The sequence below is a fragment of the Gymnoscopelus braueri genome (assembly GCF_963280865.1).
Source record: "Gymnoscopelus braueri genome assembly, chromosome: 5".
Taxonomy (NCBI): Eukaryota; Metazoa; Chordata; class Actinopteri; order Myctophiformes; family Myctophidae; genus Gymnoscopelus; species Gymnoscopelus braueri.
In genome coordinates this window covers 40,375,300-40,395,947 of record NC_137606.1, presented here as the reverse complement: position 1 = coordinate 40,395,947, position 20,648 = coordinate 40,375,300, and the positions used below count along the sequence as shown (strand labels likewise).

The following is a 20,648-nucleotide window of genomic DNA, read 5'->3' as shown; positions in this document are numbered from 1 at the left end:
TCATTATTTTATACTTTAGGCATCATCTACTTATTTTTTAATCGTGAACATTTGTGCAAAACTTTGAATATATTGTATATATATTGTTTTAAGCGGACATTTGTAACTCAAATCTTTGCTTCTGGCGGTCCCTGGAACTAAATATTTTCAGATGGGGGTCGGTGGCCAAATACATACAAGTTTGGGGTCCTTGACATGAAAAAGTTTGAGCACCACTGATATAGCAACATACATACGTTGTTCAGAAACCTGTTAGGACTTAGAAGACAGTGCACTTACTTAAGGTGCCTTACTGCTAGGTTACACAGTAAACATCTATTTTAAATATGTGTGTATACAGCATGTAAAAGCTGTTAAGAGAGACCTCTGCCAGTGTCCTTGTGTTATTCAACCCACAGGCTGCCTCTGACCCCAGACAGGCAGTCAGGGGGCGGCCGGGCAAAGTGGGAAATCTAGAATTATTAATCTAATACAAAAACAAAAAAAAATTGAATGGTGTGATGACTTACAATAGGTATACTTTCCTTTATTTTTAGGTGTATTCACCTTTATTGCTTAACTTACACTCGTTGTATGACAAGCGGCGCGTGCTGAAACTAGCCGATCTACAAGCTCACAACGTGTCGCGACACGTTGTGAGCTTGTAGATCGTCTAGTTTCAGCATGTGACACTAGTGGCATGTAACAAAGTATACAAGTCAGGCTAGTGCTTGTGTGCTGCCTCTGCAAGGAGAGTGTTGTTAGTAGCAGAGTGTGTTTACAGACCTATACAGAATATTCCACGGACTGTTGCACTGAATATTGCGCATTGGGTATTCACCGGACCGGCACTGAATATTCCAGTGAGAATAAATTCAGGTATTTAATGCGAGTACACAGTTTACAGGTTCCGATTCCGAATAGAATAGCAGGCAATAAATCTCATAATTTAAGTGTCAGAGTATACAGTCCGTGCATTGAGTGCAGGGACTGTATGTAATTCAGGATGCATACGAGTATGTGAAACAAATAAGTGCATGCATAACAAGGACATGCACACACAGGTATATGTAATTATATGCCAGTTATTATAGGCAAAAAATATAAGAGTTCTATTGTTGCTCTTGATCATGTCACTGTAATAAAAATCTAAACTATTCCACTATTCCACTATTAATAAAAGCAATCATCTTCAATTCACTGGTTGGTCAAGTGTGTACAGGGTCTAGAGGCCTTGGAGCAGAATTTGTGAAATTGAATTAATTTACATGCTGATACTTGAAGCTGGATGTGCAGTTTACTGCACTGATACTTTGAATTATCATTGTAATTTAAATTGGCCCGCAACTTCAAAGGCTGCTGCTGAAAGGAATGCACTAATTATACACAGAGGGTCTCGCTATCAAACACTCCAGCTGCTGTTGGACATGCAATGTACGACGTACTTCATTTTAGAAACCACAACTGTTAACCGAGTCTTTAACCCATTAAGACCTGGAACTGTGTCATTTTTAGATTTGAGCTAAAAAGCATTATTTTACAGTTTGGCTATTCAAAAATAGCAGATATACAAGCTCATAGCGCGGCACCGAGTGCCGCGCTACGAGCTTGTAGATCTGCTATTTTTGAAAAATCTTGAAAATGTGTGCAAATCTTTGAATATATATATTTTTAAAGCGAACATTTTTAACTCAAATCTTTGCTTCTGGGCGGGTCCCTGGAACAAAATATTTTGATGGGGGTCCGTGGCCAAATATATATAATTTTGGGGGTCCTTGACATGAAAAAGATTGAGAACCACTGATATAGAAACATACGTTTTTCAGAATACTGTTGAGATTTAGGAGACATGTAGAATCGGCTTCAGGTCTCAATGGGTTAAAAAGAAAACTGATGGGTTCAAGTTAATGCCGTCCAATGAAATACATATTTGGAATGGCGGTTTATATTTTTTATGTACACAGTATCCAGTATGCGGTAGATATTCTTCTCTCAACCAACTTGTTGTGTCTTCACAGCTTCAGGGATCGCTGCGGAGGAAGCTCGAGGGAAACGCTCCCGGACACAATCCAAAACAGAACGGCCTCTCCTGCGGCCTCTCCGGCTCGGACTTCAAGCGCGTCCGCGTGGACCCCGGCGGTCTGGGCCACGGTGGTCCCTGTGGTCTCCACCTGAACCAGTCCCTGCAGGCCTCCTCCTCCGCCCTGCAGAGGAGCAACTACATGATGCCTCACGGCGTGGGCTCCGACCTCTTCCACATGACCCTGAAGGAGATGAAGAAAGAGCCCGCGGAGGTCCACTCGTGCGGACACTCGTCCGCCGAGATGATCTTTGACTTCAAGGAGGAGGCCGGCGGTCAGATCGACCCGGAGCTCCAGGACCTGTTCGACGAGCTGACCAAGTCGGTGCCGTCGCTGAACGACCTGGAGCTGGAGAAGATGCTGAAGCAGGACGACACGTTCGGCCTGGACCTGGGCCGACCCGGCTCGGCCGGGGCCGCCGCCAACGCCGCCGGCCTGTGTCCGCCGCTGGACAAGCCCATAAAGACGGAGTACAACCCGGACTTCAGCCACGGCCACTGCGGCGGCTCGCCGCAGCTCCGGCCGGCCTCGGCGGGGCCGTCCTTCGCGCCGAACGGCTCGTCCCCGGCCGTCTCGTCTCAGAAAGCCAACGGCCAGGGAGGGGGACATCCCCGAGCCCTGCCGTGCTGGCCGGAGATGTCCCACGCCGAGCAGCTCAAACAGATGGCGGCCAACCAGCAGCAGCCCGGCGGCTCTCTGCTCCAGCACCACCACCACCATCACCACCACCAGCCTTCGCCCGGCGGAATGAGCGGCTGGGCGCCGGCCGTGGGCGCCCACCCCACCGGCGGCGGCGGTTTCCCGCAAGACAAAGTCTCCGGCGCGGCGGCTCCGCTGAGGCTCGCTTCCCAGAGCAAAGGGATCAACAACTGCCTCTTCAAGTCAAACGGACACAGCGGCCCCAATCATTTGGACATGAAGGTCCTCGGCACCAAGCCCACCTTGCACTTCAGTCCCAAAGCCCCCCACTCGGTCGGTCAGCCTCTGCCAGGCTTGGCGAGTTCGCTGGGCAAGGCTTCAGCCCAGCAGCAGCAGCAACAACAGTCCTCTGCTGCAGCAGCAGCAGCAGCAGCAGCAGCAGCAGCCCAGAACGCGTCTCATTCAGCTCTGCACTACCAGAACTCACAGCAGGGCTCGCTGTGTCTGCAGCCCAAGCCTGCACCTCAACATGGACCAGGGCTCAACTTCAAGCTGGCCCAACAGCGACAGGTGAGCAGAGTTGCCAGATCTGCTTATTATAATTTCCCCGCAAGATTTTATTTGAAAATAGCCGATCTAGCAGATCGGCTATTTTCAAATAGCTGATGTATATGTTGAAGTGCTCATGTGGCCCATAGTCACTTCTTTTGGGCTGGTTTTCCTAGACCTGGTTGCTTGTTTCTCTTACAGAATCTGGCAACACTGCAGGTGAGGCAAACACTTATTTAGGGCTGCCAAGTAACTATCGCTTATTTTCGTAGCGATAATTCTATCGTTTACTTTGTCGATTCATCGAATAACCAGGGAGCGTGTTTTGTTTTGTTTAATTACATTTTATATATCAACAAATCAATTAACCCCTTAACACATTCCATGCTAGAGTTTGATATCATAATGTACTCACCACTGCCAACGATTTATTGTTGTTTTTTTGTTTTTTTCACCTAGCCACAGACCTCGCTAAATACCTTATGATCGCGCGTTCAACTGTTTGTAGACACACAGGGTAGTTGTGTGAGTGGCCCAGAGAATACATTTTCAATCGGCGACATTCCATTTTGCAGTAGTCGCAGTAGGGGTGGGACGATATGGGTACCTCACGATACGATATGTATCACGATATTAGGCCCACGATAACAATATATATCACGATATCTGAAAATGCCGATATATTGCGATATCACGATATATTGCATGAAATTTCACCAACGATATATCACGATATCTGAAAATATCGATATATTGCGATATCACGATATATTGCATGAAAATTCACCAACGATATATCACGATAGTCCTTGTATTCAATTCATAAACACATAAAATAGCACCAGACAGTTCAAAATCATCATTACACAAATACAGAGTAGGAAAAACAACGTATCACAAACTTTTTTTTTTTTTTTTAATATCGATATTTTTCGGGAGGATATCGATTATTTATCGCGGGAGAAAGTATCGCGATATCGTCCCACCCCTAAGTCGCAGTTTCTAAAAAACGTTTTAAACAGCGTTCAGCGCGGAGAAAAACAACACAGAGATAATGGCGATTTAGCGGAAGCTTTAGAGCGGCGGCGGATGGGAACGAAAATCTTCGATTGACATTCATTTCCGTTTCCGGGTGTGCTACAATGAAATGTGTCACTGCGAGAGAGTGCTACAATGAAATGTGTCACTGCGCGAAAAAAAAAAAAGACCACTTCGCGTAGATCTACGCTACTGGCACGCTGCGCTGTTATTTAGATTTGCGTAGATCTACACGATTGGCACGTGATGTGTTAACACATCGACCGCCAGAGGTTAATCTCATAATGTACTCACCAGTGCCAATGTGTTTTTGTTGTTTTTTTCATGTCGCCATAGATCTTGTTAAAATCCTTAAGATTGAGCCGTACACGGTCTGTTTACATCCGCGACATCCCACTGTATCTCCCAGTGAAAACCACGTGTCAAACGGGGTATCCATGTTGTAGTTAGAGCGGATTACGTTAAACAGTGAAATGCGAGGAGAAAAAACTACAGGAAGAGAATTGAGTTTCAGTTTCGTCTGTAGAACGAGGGCGGACGTGATCGTCAAAACCGGATCCCAAATAAGTGGATAAAAAAAATTAAAAAAGTGCACCCGGAAATTTTTAGCGCGAAAAGACCGTGGACCGTAGGGCTACGGTCTCGGCGCTTAACAGTTGGATTTAACGGACCGTAGGACTACGTTCTTGGCGGTTAATGTGTTAAGCGTTGTTATGCTTTGTTGCATAACGGTGTCGTGCAAACATTTTGAAAATAGTTGATCTACAAGCTCACAGTGCGTCGCCATGCGATATGATGTGAGCTTGTAGATTGCCTATTTTCATTATTTTTTACATTTATTTATTTAACTTTTTGCCATAAATATTAATGGATGGATGTCAAGGACGCCACCATATAAAAGGATTTTGTACCAGGAACCCCCATTTAAGGTTTGTGTTGTTAAAATGTTTCCAAAATAATATTCAAAAAAGTTCAATATTTTTGGGAAAATAGAGGTGGAGGTAGAAGCTTGCAATGCGTTGCATCGTGACGTGCTGTGAGCTAGTGGGTCGGCCATTTTTAAATAGCTGATGGGGTTAAAGTGGTTAAACTTATATTGATTCTATATTATAAGTAATTTTACCGGGGACCCCCTTGAACCCCCTCACGGACCCCGGCCCAGCATTGAGAACTACTGATGTAATGGACATGTTGGTTTCTGATAAAGAAATGCATCAATTGAAACGTCCATTTCATTAAATAAAAGGTGTACTAATAGGATTTTAAATGTTCAGGCTTTATCCTCTATCCCCTGCTTTAATGCGATAAGCGATAAAGATAAATTAAGGTTGAATGTACAAGCTTATCCGTTGCCTTACAAAAGCCACTAGCTTCAATTTTCAATGTATCTTTCAACTCTAGCTCCTTGTTAGTGTTCTTCAGTTCTAGGGCATGCTGAATGCAAGATTGGATGGCATATTTCGTTCGAATTTTTAATAGGGGCCTTTTGGCAATGTGAAAACAACACAGGCTCTCATTATATTTATTTTATCCCCGCTGATGATCTGGTAACAGGATACACAGCTCAGTCCAAATGCCCGCTTTGCTCCGTCTCCTGCTCGTCACTCTTGTTTCCTCGCGTTGCTCCCGGCATTTAACCCATTCAAACCGGGAACGCATCTGTGTCGTTTTTACATTTCTTTGGGCCCTTCAAAAATAGCAGATCTACAAGCTCATAGCGTGGCACCGATTGCCGTGCTATGAGTTTGTAGATCTGCTATTTTAGAAAAAACTTGAACGTTTGTGCACATCTCTGAATATATATATGTTTTTTTAAAGCGAACATTTGTAACTAAAATCTTTGCTTCTGGGGGATTCTACACATTTCTGTTCTAAATTCTAAACATTTTTATTTTTTTTTAAACGTATGTTGCTATAATATCAGTGGTTCCCAAACCCAAAATGACATGTATTTGGCCGTGGACCCCCCATCTCAAAATATTTTGTTCCAGGGACCCCCAGAAGTTGTAACAGAGTTAAAAAGGTTTGCTTTAAAATATATATATTATTCAAAGAATTGCACACATTTTCGTGTTCTTTTTTTTTTCAGAAATAGCAGATCTACAAGTTCATAGCGCGGCACTCTGTGCCGCGCTATGAGCTTGTAGATCTGCTATTTTTGAATAGCCAAAGAAATCTTAAAAATGACACACACAGATGCGTTCCCGGTCTTAAAGGGTTAACCGGCTGTCTCCGACTGCAAGGGGGCACGACGTGACGCCGTTTGCCCTGGGAGTTGCCGCTCCATGTCACCGTTGAAGGTGTTGCCTGCGCGCTCCGTCGTTGTCTCGTGGGCTCCCTCTGAATATGTATCTCTGCCTCCGAGTGCTTTTGACGATGACACGGATTGCCAGAGCGTGGTAGATTAACCCGTTCAATCCGGGAACCGCATAGGCCTACAGGTGTCAAATTTTGGATTTGTTTAGCTATAACCATTATATTCTACTTTGGGCTGTTCAAAAAATAGCTGATATACAAAGCGGTGCCCGCGCTACGAGCTTGTAGATCGTGGAAAATGTGTGCAAATCTTTGAATATATTTGTTTTTCCAAAAGAAATTAACTCAAATCTTTGACTCTGGGGATTCTACAAATGTCTTTTAAATCCTAACAGTTTTTCTTTTTTAAAGAAACTTATGTTGCTATAATATCGGTGGTTCTCAAACCTTTTTCATGTCGAGGACCACCCAAAATGATATGTATTTGGCCGCGGACCACCAGAAGCAAAGATTTGAGTTACAAAGTGTATATTTATATTCAAAGATTTGCAAAAAATTTTCACGATCCCCCCCCAAAAAAATAGCAGATCTACAAGCTACAAGCTGCCGCTATGAGCTTGTAAATCTGCTATTTTTTTAATAGCCAAAGAAATCTTAAAATGACACAGATGCCTTCCCGGATTGAATGGGTTAACATGCAGGACTTATAATTTCTCCGCATGTCACGGTGGCTCTCCGTCAGGGCGTAGATTCTGTGCGCAGCGGGATTTGCTAATTGGAGGTTGTTAGCTAGAAGGGACAAGTGCAGGGAAATGACAGTAATCTGCTTAGCCTGGTGCCGGAGGTTTTAATCGCTGATTTGTTATGATTTGGGAGTTACAGACTGTCCCAATCCCCCCCCCCCACCCTTTTTTCCCTCCTTTTTGCACAAACCGTATCTCTGGCTGCCTTTGTGTGAAATGGAAATTTGAACCGTTTAAAGAGAGCTCTTGTAACCTCTACTGATCAAGGGAAGTGGCTGGGTGATTGTAGAGAGGTTGTACAATCATGACAAGCAGTGTTGAACCCTTCACTGAGTACCGCCATTATCTACAGCCATTCACCAAAAAACGCAACAACGCAACACTGCACAAACACGTTAAAGGCTCAAACAATGACTCAACAACAACAACAACAACAAACAACAACTGCCCCACCACCAATAATAATATACATAAATTAAATAAATAAGATAACAAGTGGAGCCATGTTTTTATTCTAGGTGATTGACTCTGCGCTTAATAGAAAAATTCGCCATGGACGACAGATTTCTTTAAACATCTGTTCTGTATTTTGGGGCTGTAATATGTTTGTTTGAATTCAATTTGTGACATTTGTAAACAATGGAGGAAAAACAGTCCTATATTTAGAGCCATGATGGGACAAGGAAGCTCAAAATAGCATAGCATGTTCCATCAACAAAAATCATGCTCTTTCAGAATGTGAATATTAATTAACCCTCGTTAATATGTTCAAAATAGGCCTGAATTGGGCCCTGCGTTCTGGAAGCATTGTGTAGAGCAGTGGTTCTCAACCTGGTTTTTTTTTGGTGAATGTAAAAAAAAAAAAAAAAAAAAGTTTATATATATATTTTTTTTTTACAAAATATTTTCTTATGTTATTATTAATTCATGTTTTATCAGTTAATTTACTAAATTCAAGATAAAAACATTTCATTATTAACATTAGGAACCCTAACCCTAATAATTATCAAATAACCTATTATAATTAAATAACCTAACCCTAACCCTAAAACCGAAATAAAGTAACCAAAAACCGGGAAAAAACATACCCAATCCGCCCAGAACCGCGATTTTTTTTTCGCTGCGCTACGGGCTTGTAGATCTGCAATTTTTTTTAAATCGTGAAAATGTGTCAAATTTGGGAATATATATATACTGTATCTTTTTTAAAGCGAACATTTGTAACTCAAATCTTGGCTTCTGGGGAGTCCCTGGAACTAAATATTTTGAGATGGAGGGCCAAATACGTATCATTTTGGGTGGTCCTTGACATGAAAACGTTTGAGAACCACTGATATTACAGCAACATAAGTGTTTAAAAAAAACTGTTAGGATCTAGAAATTTGTAGAATTGGCCTCAGGTCTTATATGGGTTAACGATTGATTGTGTTCCTGCTTGGATCAATGGAACTAACATATCTCTGCTGTCGGGCAGAAACCAGCTCCAAAATGTTCATTTTTCAGGAAATGACAAAAACAAAACAAAAAGTGGAGTTAGGAGGTTTTGTTCATCATTGATAAGAACAGCTGAATGGACCTCCAAGCTCACAATGAGGTTGGAGGTCAAAAGGGGGTGCAGCCTGGAGTCAGCAAAACCAGCTATCTCCGACCCCCTTTGGTGGACTTAGCTGGTTTAGCAGAACGTTTGAGGATCCAATGGAGTTAGCTGGTTAGCTGGTCAGAAGCGCTTTTTAATACTTTTCATTGGTTCAATATTTTTTTAATCAACACACAGACCTAAAGGATTTATGGGGGAAAAAATGCAAAAGCGGAAAAATTGAGTTAGCTGGTTTCTGCCTGACAGCAACGATAGTATATACATAGTTCCTATTTATCGGTATCACAATGACAACTCATTTTCAAGGTTTTAAAGAAAAATGAAATTTTTGCACATCAAATATTTGACCATTAATGTTATATTATCATCTCCACGGCTAGCTAGTGGACCCTGGCCCACAGGTTTGTAAATGGCTGTTGTAGATAAATATATGGCAATGAAATGATTTGTTGAAATCCATTAGTGTTCCTTCAGACCGTGACTCCATGTGCACGTCCTCCCTCACATCTAAAGAACCTTATGTAAGCATCTAGACGTCTGCCCGTTTAACTTTAGTGTTAAGAAAGCAAAAGCTAGGCCAACTCATCCATGTTTTGTTATAGCTTGTGAAAACACTTTTTTCGGGTAAATATTAAGTTTCAATTTTTGGTATGTCAATATAAATACATTAAAAAGTGCTACAAATGGGAATAGGTTTCCCTCTCATCTTTGCAAAACAAATCTCCCATTAGGATCTGTTTTCATATCCAAGTCTTAATCACCATGAGCTCACATGTCACAGACCTTCATAATTGACTTGGCCATGGAGCCCTTTTTTAATGATTCTGTCCTAGTGACCCTGATTTCATCTCTGTCGGGCAGAAACCTTGTATCTCCGTATTCCATATTTTTATGTTTGTTTGTTTTCTTCCCCCCGTAATTATACAAGCTCACAACACATTGCATCACTCAAACTAGAGACACCAGGTTGAAAGTGATTAAGTCTGTGCGCGGGTTTTGTAGATATTTAACCGATTTTCAGAGAAGTCACGATTTTGGACATAAAAGGTTTCTTCCAGTGACGAAACAAGAAAAGAGGTGTGGGTTTAAATTCAATTGTCTAAATGTCACAATTGTACACGAGAAATTGATTCATGGTGGTGACGTTTAAACATTATTATTATTATAGTCACTCATTCAGTTGTTGTTGTGGTAATAATGTCAAGTTCACTGAATTGTAGTGAAATTAAATTACTTCTCAATTGGCTCGGGCCCCCTCAAGGATTTCCGGGGGTCCACACAGGCCCCGCTTTGAAGCCTACTGGGTTATAATCCCCCATTCCCCCTTTCATACGCTGCCACCTATCTAGCCCACTGTTGCTCTATTACAGGATGCTCTGAACAGGGATTATGCTTAGATAAGCTTCTCTCCAAGGACATTACACTTGTAATGAAAAAGGGCTATGCGTTCATGAAGATATGATAGCTTATGCTTATGGCTTTTGGCTACGCGAGTGGTTGACACTGTAGTCTTTCTGTGCTTGTCTTGTGGATTCGGCTGGGAGGGCGTTGCATATCGTTGCTGTCGGGCAGAAACCTCTTATCTCCATACTCTAATGACTTTTCTTTTTTTTTCGTAAATTAACGCCCTACTTGGTCATACTACAGCGTCGCACAAAAGTAGCAGATCTGCAATTTTGAGCTTGTAGATCTGCTACTTTTGCTATTTTTGAATTTGAATCCTCCATGAGATTTCCACCCGACAGAGACGATATTTTAGTATGTACGTAAGTAGCTGACATTGGGGGGGGGGGGACAGAGAAGAGAGGAGAGCCTTCCCAGTGTATTGGATTAGTAATGCCACAGAAATAAAGAAATGAAGGCCCCATGTGGGACACTTGCAAGCAGTGATGAACGTAATGCCACTGCTCTAAGTGCTCTGAAAGACAAAACAAAACTGTGATCTCTGGTTCTCGTTTGGGACTTTCATAGTCACTTGCTATTTCAGATCAGTGTCCAAGGATGTAAAGTCGTACATTTTAGGTCTGTTTCTTTCTCCCAGTGCAACGATGTCTGAATTACAATAAAGATGGCTATGCGTCTAGTGTCCATCTGCTCCAAATAACTTTACTGACATACACAGGGTCTACATTTCTCGATGGAAAGAGTAGGGAGACTGCCTCCAACCACTGTTAGTTATATTATATTGACAAACTCTAACATACAGACTGGTTAGAATAATATTTTTATTCTATAAATTAAGTCCCAAATTGTAGCTTTAAGTACATGTATAGTCACATAACCTGTTGTGTTGTGTTGTGTGTGTCTAGCTGACTGCCATTCCCTTAGATGCTGTTAAACTGACGAATATAGATAATCCTTTGTATTGATGTTGTATTTCAGACCAGGTACAATACACAGTTTTGGTGAATTCACCTACGTTGAAAAGGAGAATGAAGGTTTAAAGTAGCATTAAAAAGTCCTAATCTTGCCAGCATGCAAGAGTAGTTGCTTTTTATGCCTTTATTATTAATAGGACAGTAGGCTGACAGGAAATGGGGAGAGAGAGATGGGTAGTGCAGCAAAGGCCGGCGATCGGGACTCGAACCCGCGACGCACTGTCAGGCTACATTGTAGCCTAGGTGCCCGGACCGCTACGCCAGCGTCCGGCCAGAGTAGTTGTATATTCAAGCTAGTTGTTAATGGCAGTGGCTCAAGAGGTAGAGCGGCCGCCTGGGAAACGGAAGGTTCCCGGGTTCGATCCCCGGCTCCCCCTGGGTTGAAGTGTCAAAGTGTCCTTGAGCAAGACACTGCTCCCGATGAGCTTGGCTTGCATGGTTTCCTCTGCCATCGGTGTGTGCATGCGATTGTAAACGTTGTAAAGCACTTTGGATAAAAGCGCTGTATAAATGCACCATTTGCCATTTCAACCCATGGATGTGAAGAAATCAAACCTGGCAGGCATCTCTGCTACAATATATTTGGCCAACATCAAACATTTAGTTTCTCAACCTGGGTCTAATGGCATTGCAGCGACTACTTCTCTGTCCTGAGGAATGGGCCTAGCGTGCTGCTGTACTGTATATGCCTGAAGGTTTAGTTGTACTAAAACATGAACCCTAACATCCCTATTCTGGGCATGACATGATAGGTGATAGCTTTGGCCAAAATAGGCAAACATTCAGCGAAAATAGCAGATCTACAAGCTCATGTCTGAGATTTGCTTTTGAGGGAAAAAAGGAGGGAGCCAAGTATAATTCCCTGGCTGACTCCGCTCAATGAAGTATATAGGGTTTAAGACTTAAGTGGTTATAATTCACAAGTATAATTTGACAAACCTAACACGTGTCCTCGCTGTAACCCTCTTAAAGGACTGTGAATGTTCCTCGACCCGGTGGCTGACGATATTGCAGCACCCACATCACTTTTTGTGTGTGTTTAAGAATAGGACTAGCATGCTACTATTTGGGTAAAAAAATAAAAGCCAGGTCGCCCCAGCAGCACTGTGAAGGGAGCGCTTGTTTCCTGGGAAAGGGAGCCGTGGCCAAGTCCAGATGCCGAGGCCCTCCCATGGGACCGTGTGCCGATTCCAGACTGGAAGGGGAGGAAGTGCAGTGTGAGAGCCGGCGAGGCTGGGGCCTGGATCGCTGTCAGTTAGCCTTGCACTGCCGCGGGATGGGAGACTTAAATCAGCTCCTTCTCCGAGGGCCCAAGCCACATGTGGTATTCATTTACAACGAGCTTGTGAAGAATGAGAACGGGAGAGTGTGTGTGTGTGTGTGTGTGCGTTTTGGGGGGGTAGGGAAACAGCTTCATGACACGTCAGAATGACAAAGAGAGGATTACTCAGATGTACATGCTAACAAAACACTCCTCATTCCGTGTGTGTGTGTGTGTGTGTGTGTGTGTGTGTGTGTGTGTGTGTGTGTGTGTGTGTGTGTGTGTGTGTGTGTGTGTGTGTGTGTGTGTGTGTGTGTGTGTGTGTGTGTGTGTGTGTGTGTGTGTGTGTGTGTGTGTGTGTGTGTGTGTGTGTGTGTGTGTGTGCGTGCGTGCGTGCGTGCGTGCGGCTGTGAGAGAACTTCAAAGACAAGAGCCCGGGCCGTTCCGGTGTCATGTCAAGGCGGTACTAGGCTCTGCGGTGAGAACTTGCGTAATGGCCATAACTTCACATGGTTCCCGGGGAACTGTGAGAATCGACAGTGAATCAAAGTCGACGCTGGGGCTTCGCCGTCGCATTCTGGAGCGAAACCGCCGCTAAAGATGTTTGGGTCCTGGCTCAAACCTCAATGCTAGGCTTGGTTGGTTTTTGCGGATTGAACTCAGGCACACATGGGTGTTACGGTTGTAAATGAATACCGGGTTATGTGATATGGGTTATAGCTTCTGATGAGAGTTCAGTTCCCACGTCTTGTCAGGTCATGCCGTGTGATCGCATAATGGCATTCAAGAATACCAAGTCTATCCAAAAACCCTGAGCTGTGCAACTTATGATCCACTTTCAACCTGGCTGGCATCCCTACTTTGTTCATGACATTACTATATAGGCCCAAAAAAAAGATGCTCTAAAAGCTCACAATGAGTTGCGATGCGCCATTGTACGATGACGTATAAAATACGGCTTAAGTGGTTATGATCCATGAGAAACAAAAACATCATCATAATATTAAAACAACCCCGTCCATTCACGTTGAAAAGCAGACAGGACCTTGCATTGTGCTGTACATCTCTATGGGCCGTGTGAAACCCAGTGTGGAATTCCTCTCTTCTCATGACGGAGAGCCCCCCCACCCCACCCCGCGTCTCTCTCTCTCCCACCCACCCATTGCCCACCCTGCCTCTCACCCCGTTTCTCTCGCGCTCTCTCATTTCTCTAAGAGACCTCCAGAGTCGACCAGCCCATTACAGAGTCATCATCTACAAAGAATCTGCATGCTAAGTACAAGCTTCGAGCAGCCCCAAATCTCACTGGTTGGATTTATAATCCATTTTTCCCTTGGAAAATGTTTTGAGGACCCTAACCTACATACTGTGCATAGCATAATACGTCTTACACTGTCTGTTTGTCTGCTTGTAAGATGTATTGTTATAAGTTCTGCAGTGTCCTGCTGCACTTGTATGTGAGTCCTATGTGGCTATTTACTGTTGTCATTGAAATGTTCGGTTCTTGTATGTGCCTCACCTTTGGTGATGAAGTGTATCTGCTTCTGGCTAAGTCAACACAGTCTAATAGCAGACATTGTGCACACACTGTGCTAATGTGATCCATATTGCAGAGCGTCTGCTAATTGCCTAAATTGCACCCGTGATCAAGAGACATTGCATTTTTTTGTTTGGTTTATGTGAATTAATTTAGGTTTCCTTTTTTCCTCCCTGAAAAAAACGTTACACTGTCTGTTTGTCTGCTTGTAAGATGTATTGTTATAAGTTCTGCAGTGTCCTGCTGCACTTGTATGTGAGTCCTATGTGGCTATTTACTTTTGTCATTGAAATGTTCGGTTCTTGTATGTGCCTCACCTTTTGGTGATGAAGTGTATCTGCTTCTGGCTAAGTCAACACAGTCTAATAGCAGACATTGTGCACACACTGTGCTAATGTGATCCGTATTGCAGAGCGTCTGCTAATTGCCTAGATTGCACCCCTGATCAAGAGACGTTGCATTTTTTTGTTTTGTTTATGTGAATTAATTTAGGTTTCCTTTTTTCCTCCCTGAAAAAAACTGCTGCTACCTGTAGTTATTGATTATTAAGCCAAGATTTATACTTGGTTTCGTGCTTGTGTCTCGCACCAAATATACAAGCTCACAGCGAGTCGTACTGCGACGCATTGTGAGCTTGTAGATCCGCTATTTTCGGTGCACCAACACGCAACCAAGTATAAATCACCCTCAGACTCCCGTCTCAAACAGCAGTGCTGGTGAAAGCTGCCAACGGCACACATAAAACAGGCTAACAAGATAATCATTTGAAGCGAAAGGGCCGTTTGTCTTTGATGCCTCCATCTTTTGCGAGGTCTTTCTCCAGTAGTAGCACGGTGATAAAAGTGTGTGTGTGTGAGCATCAGTAACCAAAATGGTTTTCTTGTGGGCGAGATGGTGCCTCCCTCCGTGCTAAACACAACAGTCTTTATAGTAAAGAAGAGCTTATTAAATGGAGGTAGTCATGGTGCTGGCCTGGCCATTCACTCCTCTGTCGACACAGCGTTTCCTGCTGTCTCGGGTTCTTTCCACTCTCTCTCTCTCTCTCTCTCTCTCTCTCTCTCTCTCTCTCTCTCTCTCTCTCTCTCTCTCTCTCTCTCTCTCTCTCTCTCTCTCTCTCTCTCTGCACAATTGTCAGGGGAATAGCTCTGCCTTGAGGAGGACACTCACTCTTTCCCCCAAAACAGCCTCGCGCCAAGTCTCCCTTGTTCAACTGCAGAGGGAGTAGCCTTCACCACCAAACATTCTGGAGGTTGAATGGCTTGAAAATCCACTGCGATAGAGCTTTGCCCTCTAGTGGCGTGTGTGCGCTATTGCGTCGTCTTTGGTCATGATTGGCACGGCGTTGACCACTCACTCAGGTGCAGCTCTCTGGGTAGACACTTTGCAGCGATGGGAAAGACTGTGTTTCACTGTCCAAAGCATTCATACTGGCCTAGGACTGAATCCCATTAGAGTCAGCTGAAATGAACCTCAAATAGAAAGTGTGCCACTGACACTCAGGTAGGGCTGCAACTATCGATTATTTTCGCGGCAATTATTCGATTGATTACTTGTACGCTTAATTGAATAATCGAGAAGCATGCTTTCTTTGATATATCGTCTCTGTCGGGTGGAAACCTCATATGTCCAACACTGTTACTTTTCAGGATTCCAATTCAAAAGTTGCAGATCTACAAGCTTGAAACGCTTGCAGATCTGCAATGATGATCTTTTATTAAGGTTGATTATTATTATTAGTTGGATGAACTGTTGCACGCCTTTCACTCAACCCATGTTCTGTCTTTTCTTCAGGGTATTCCTCCAGGTCCACGGCTGCCCACCAACGGCAACATAGTGGGCTTGTCCAACCAGTCCAACCAGTCCCAGCAGCAGCGACCCCCAGCACCAGGCAGCCAGCAGCAGAAAGGCCTGCAGACCAAACCCCAGCCTGTCCAGAGGCAGCTCAACCAGCAGCACCTCACCATTAACAATTCAGTGAGTAACATGTTCATAATATCCAAGACGAGAGCTTTTTTATCTGAATATGGAATCTAGCTCTGGTCCAGAGCGTTGGCGAGTTCGCTCTCTAACTCTCTGCTACATAGACGGAGGTTTTCCATGTCTACCGATGTCTAAACTGTAGTAAAGAATTAAGTATTTAATTTTACTACTAAAACAAAGGTAGTTTTGTGGTGTTTTTTTTGGCCAGAAAATAAAATACTATATGTCCACCAGGACATATAGATATAAGCCTATTAATTTAATAATCGAGAAGCTTTTTTTCTTTCTTTCTTTAAAACATTTTTACATTATCAACACCTCTAATCCGAATCCTCTACATTGCCTTTGCATTACAGGAAAAAGACAACACACAAGAACAGTTCAACCGTCATCTCACGCGGCCACCACCTGATTACAAGCAAACCAGAGGCATTGTGGGAGTTCAGCAGGGAAACGCCTTTGCAGGTACTGCCTCCTGTATGTGTGATGATGCTGATAAAAACCATTGAAATACGGGGGCACTTGGGTGGTGCAGGGGTTAAGTACCAGTCCACCACCGCGGCAAGTCTAGCGGTTCGAATCCACCGCGGTGCCTCCGGCTTGGCTGACCGTCTATGTCAGTGGTTCTTTTTTCATTTCAAGGAGCGTGTACAAATAGTAAAACAGAATATTTGCACACTCTCAGAGTTACAGGCCTGTAAGGGTCCATTTGGACCTCAAGAGTTAAATGAATACTAGATTGGGGTCCCAGAGATAAAACAGTTGTATCAAATGTGGGTCTGTTCACAATGTACTCAATTATAATCTTTTTTTTTGGGTTTGCTTTCAGGTCTAAATGCCTCCCAGACACTGAACAACGGTCCTCAGAATGACCTACAGTCCATGTCCTGTCACCTTCCTAATGGCGTCGGGGCAAAGATGACCTCTATATCCACTGACAGGAGGTTTGGCATGGGGACTGACTGCCACCCAGCCTCCTGTATTGGCCAGTTCCCGCAGCACAACAACCAAAATAGAATCGGGCTGAACCAAAACAAGCCCCGATTCCCCGGCACTAACATCCAGGCCAACTCGTTTGGGATGAACAATGCGGCCGGCGCACCACCGCAGCATCCGAGAGAACAGCAGTCAACAGGAGCACCCGCGCAGCAGGCTCTGGGAGGCCTGATGTCCAACGCAAACGCGGGGTGGGCATCGGGTAACAAGCAAGGGGCCGCCGGGATGGGGATCAGGAGGCTACCCAACCCGCACCTGTCTCAGGGCCCTCAGCTGGACTTACCAAACCATCCCTACCAACAGCAGAGGCACATGGCTCCTCCGAACCAGGTGGCACCGGGCATGGGAATGCTCCCTCTCAACCCAGCCATCAGAGGCACAGTCCCCAGACCCGGCCAGTCCATGATGAGCTCCGTACCAGCAGCGGGCAGCCTGAACCAAGCCTCACCCGAGCAGAGGGTACCCGGGGCGGGGAACTTCTCCGTGGCGCCCGGCCCCAACCTCAGCGGCGGCTACCAGAGTAACCGGGCCAACCGATTGACCTTTGACTTTCTCCCAGACGGAGATAACACGGTTCCCGGGATCAACACGGACTCTGACTTTATTGACTCCCTGCTGAAATCTGGCTCTGGGAACGATGACTGGATGAAAGACATCAATCTGGATGAGATTCTAGGCAGTCACTCCTGAATTGGAGTCTTAGATAGCCTCAGACGAGACTGACCAAATTAATTTGATCGGTTCTGAGATTTGTATTATTCCGATATTTTGTCAGTCTCGGTCAACCACCCCCAATATATCCACTGGAAGCTCCATGTTTCGTGGTCCTACTTCTCCATACTGTACATGTATCCTCAATGAGTGTACTTTACTTTATTTGTTTATTCTGGAGGTACAGCACATATTCATGAGCACGGCATAAGATGCAATGAAAATATGTCGGAGTTGCAAAGAATGCAAATTTTCATCCGTAGTCCCAACATGTAACAATAACACTAGATATTACAGAAAGGAACAGGTACATGTCCCTGACATGTAACAATCAAACAAGAAACCACAAAACAATATAAAAGTACTAATATATAAATAAAACCCATCTCGGTGTCTGCATGAACAGTTGCATTTGATAAATAAAAGAGATTCCTAAAGTGCTAAATAGCATTTAGTCTATGTGCAAAACTGTTTAAGAGTGGTCCCAGGTTTGATTTTGCAGCAGCCAATAGTGTAGTGGCGCTGTGGCAGCAGTTGAAAGCCGGTATTAACAATTTGAGGGAAATAAAGAAATACAGTGGAATTCAAACGTCTCTTTATTAGGCATGTAACGATTTATCGTAAATCGATTTGAATCGATTCAAACTGGTGCGGATTTAAATTGATTTAATAAAAAATGAATCCCGATGCAAAAAATATCCATAAGAAAAATGTGGACAGGTGGAAAACTTTAGTTAAACTTGCAGAGTTACGTATTACTTTACCTGGGTTACATCTTCTGATAGTTGTACTTGAATGTTGACATGAAATAATAATCCCGTTTAGTGTTTCATTAGCGCGAGGGTGAAAAAAACAAAATACAGCTTGTAGCGACAGCGCTAATTAACACACGTTGAAAGGATAAAGATACCAAGGATTCGACAGTGATGTCACTGTTATGCAACACGGACGTAATACGCCATTATGTTCGAAGCTGGTTATAAAGATACCAAGGATTCGTCAGTGATGTCACTGACATGTGAAAAGACAATACGGGATCTTTGTAAGAGAATTGATTAAGAGTTTTTAGTCATTTGGTAGAATTGCTACTGTATTGAAAAGAGGATAAGAGAAAACACAGTATTGTAAAAATGTGTGTGAGAAATAATTTTAAAAAGAAATTTGGTCATTTATCTGGAAAATAATTTTGTGTTTAAAAAATCTTGAAAAATCGTGTTGTGAACCTAATATTGTGATTCGAATCGTATCGTGAGTTGAGTGAATCTTTACATGCCTACTCTTTATTGAACAGTACAGAATATTACAGAACACAAGGGGTCCCATTCGACGGGTAACATCTGTGGCTTGAAGTTAAGCACTTCTTATTTTGAAATTTGTCTCTGTCGAGTGGAAACCTCATTGTGTCCAGTCCAAGACTGTTACTTTTCAGGATTAAAATTCAAAAACAGCAAAAGTAGCAGATCGACAAGCTCGATCTGATACTTTTGATGCTTTTGTGTGACGCTGTAGTATAATCAGTTAATTTACGAAAAAACGCAAAAAGTTAAAAAAGGGACATAAGAAGTTTCTGCCCGACAATGACGATTTGTACATGTATGGAGAAGTTTTTTCGATGAATTGAGTACAAAGGACACCAATGGAAACAACCCATAGTGCTTTCTTGCGTTTAAAATCCTCTTAACAGACCTTGTATTGAACTGTACTTCCCCGTGCTTGTCTTTACAAACTGTTAATAAAGTATTCAATCAATCAAGTAGGACTGTGAAACACTGAGCTTCCAATGGATATTGGTGGTTGACCGAGATTGACAGAAACAATATAAATGTCAGAATCATTTAAAAAATAATCTGTAAGTCTCATTCAAGGCTGGAGTCTCAGACTTACGGTAATGGTAAAAACTGTGCCGCCGTTTCGCCATTCACCAGAACTCCTGGCCATGAGTACGGATAGAAGTATGGCGCAAGGGATTACATTTGTAAAAATGATGTTAAAAATGGAATTTTATAAACTCAATATAGTATTTGTTATCAAATTATCCTGTATTGTTTTGCGTATTCTTGTGAAAATAATGTTATGTTCTATCCTTAGTACTCGGTCCATTTGATTCAAGTTTATTGACTAAAATGCTTTTATTTGTATTTTTTTGTAAACTATTTGTCATGCCCATGTGGTAGTGTGGTCATATAGGATACAATACCAAATGCACACTGTGAAGAAAAAAATAACGTATTGTTTCAAAGCTCATCTTGGTATCTCAAGTTACGTTTCTGAATCTACGTACATCCAATTATTATCATGTTAAGGCATTTACAGACAGATTTGTCTTTTATAGTACAACTACAAATGCTTTTCCTGCTTATTCCTTCAACTTTTCATAATTATGTGGATGTTTTTTAACACCAATGTCCAAACATGTAACCATTTAATTTTTCATGTAATATTTAATAATCTATTGAGAAAGTAAGGAGACATTATAATTCATGTAATTAATAAAAATTGAGTTGAATGGATTGACATGTTTTGGGGTTTTGTTAGCTAGTAACAGCTGAAATTAGAAGATTAAACCAAAACAACAACACAAGAGCAAATAAGTTTTATCTCTCTTTAAAACACCACCATAGGACTAAGGATCATGGTCAGTCTCATGTCAGTATGGCAGTATCATGGTCAGTATCATGTTAGCATCATGGTCAGTATTATTACAGTATCAGGGCCTGCCCTGTGACGGGCCTTGTAAAAAGGGATTTCAGGGCCTGTCACATCAGGCCCCTCTCACAGCACTGTGTGACAGGGATGTCAGGCCCTGTCACAGGGCCTGAAGAGCCCTGTGAAAGGTGTGTCATGAATCCGTCTATAGTCTGGTGTGTTACTCTGTCATGGTGGATCTGTCTATAGCGTGGTGT

General features: G+C 43.1%; 1 protein-coding gene across 2 annotated transcripts in view; it reads left to right on the top strand.

Annotated features, from left to right (window-relative positions):
• maml2 (mastermind like transcriptional coactivator 2) overlaps positions 1–20,253 on the top strand; it is an 80,981-nt gene extending 60,728 nt beyond the window's left edge. Inside the window, exons 2-6 of one of the 2 annotated variants that reach the window (XR_013933125.1) lie at positions 1,998–3,269; positions 15,850–16,032; positions 16,395–16,503; positions 16,868–19,120; positions 19,399–20,253. Coding sequence is in view for 1 of the 2 variants with exons in the window: in XM_080427859.1 (XP_080283985.1) it covers positions 1,998–3,269; positions 15,850–16,032; positions 16,395–16,503; positions 16,868–17,724 (2,421 nt within the window). In the remaining variant the exon portion in view is untranslated. Of the gene's footprint in view, positions 1–1,997; positions 3,270–15,849; positions 16,033–16,394; positions 16,504–16,867 lie in introns of both variants that reach the window. The other variant, XM_080427859.1, reaches the window with a different exon arrangement.
• The last annotated feature ends 395 nt before the right edge of the window (positions 20,254–20,648 follow it).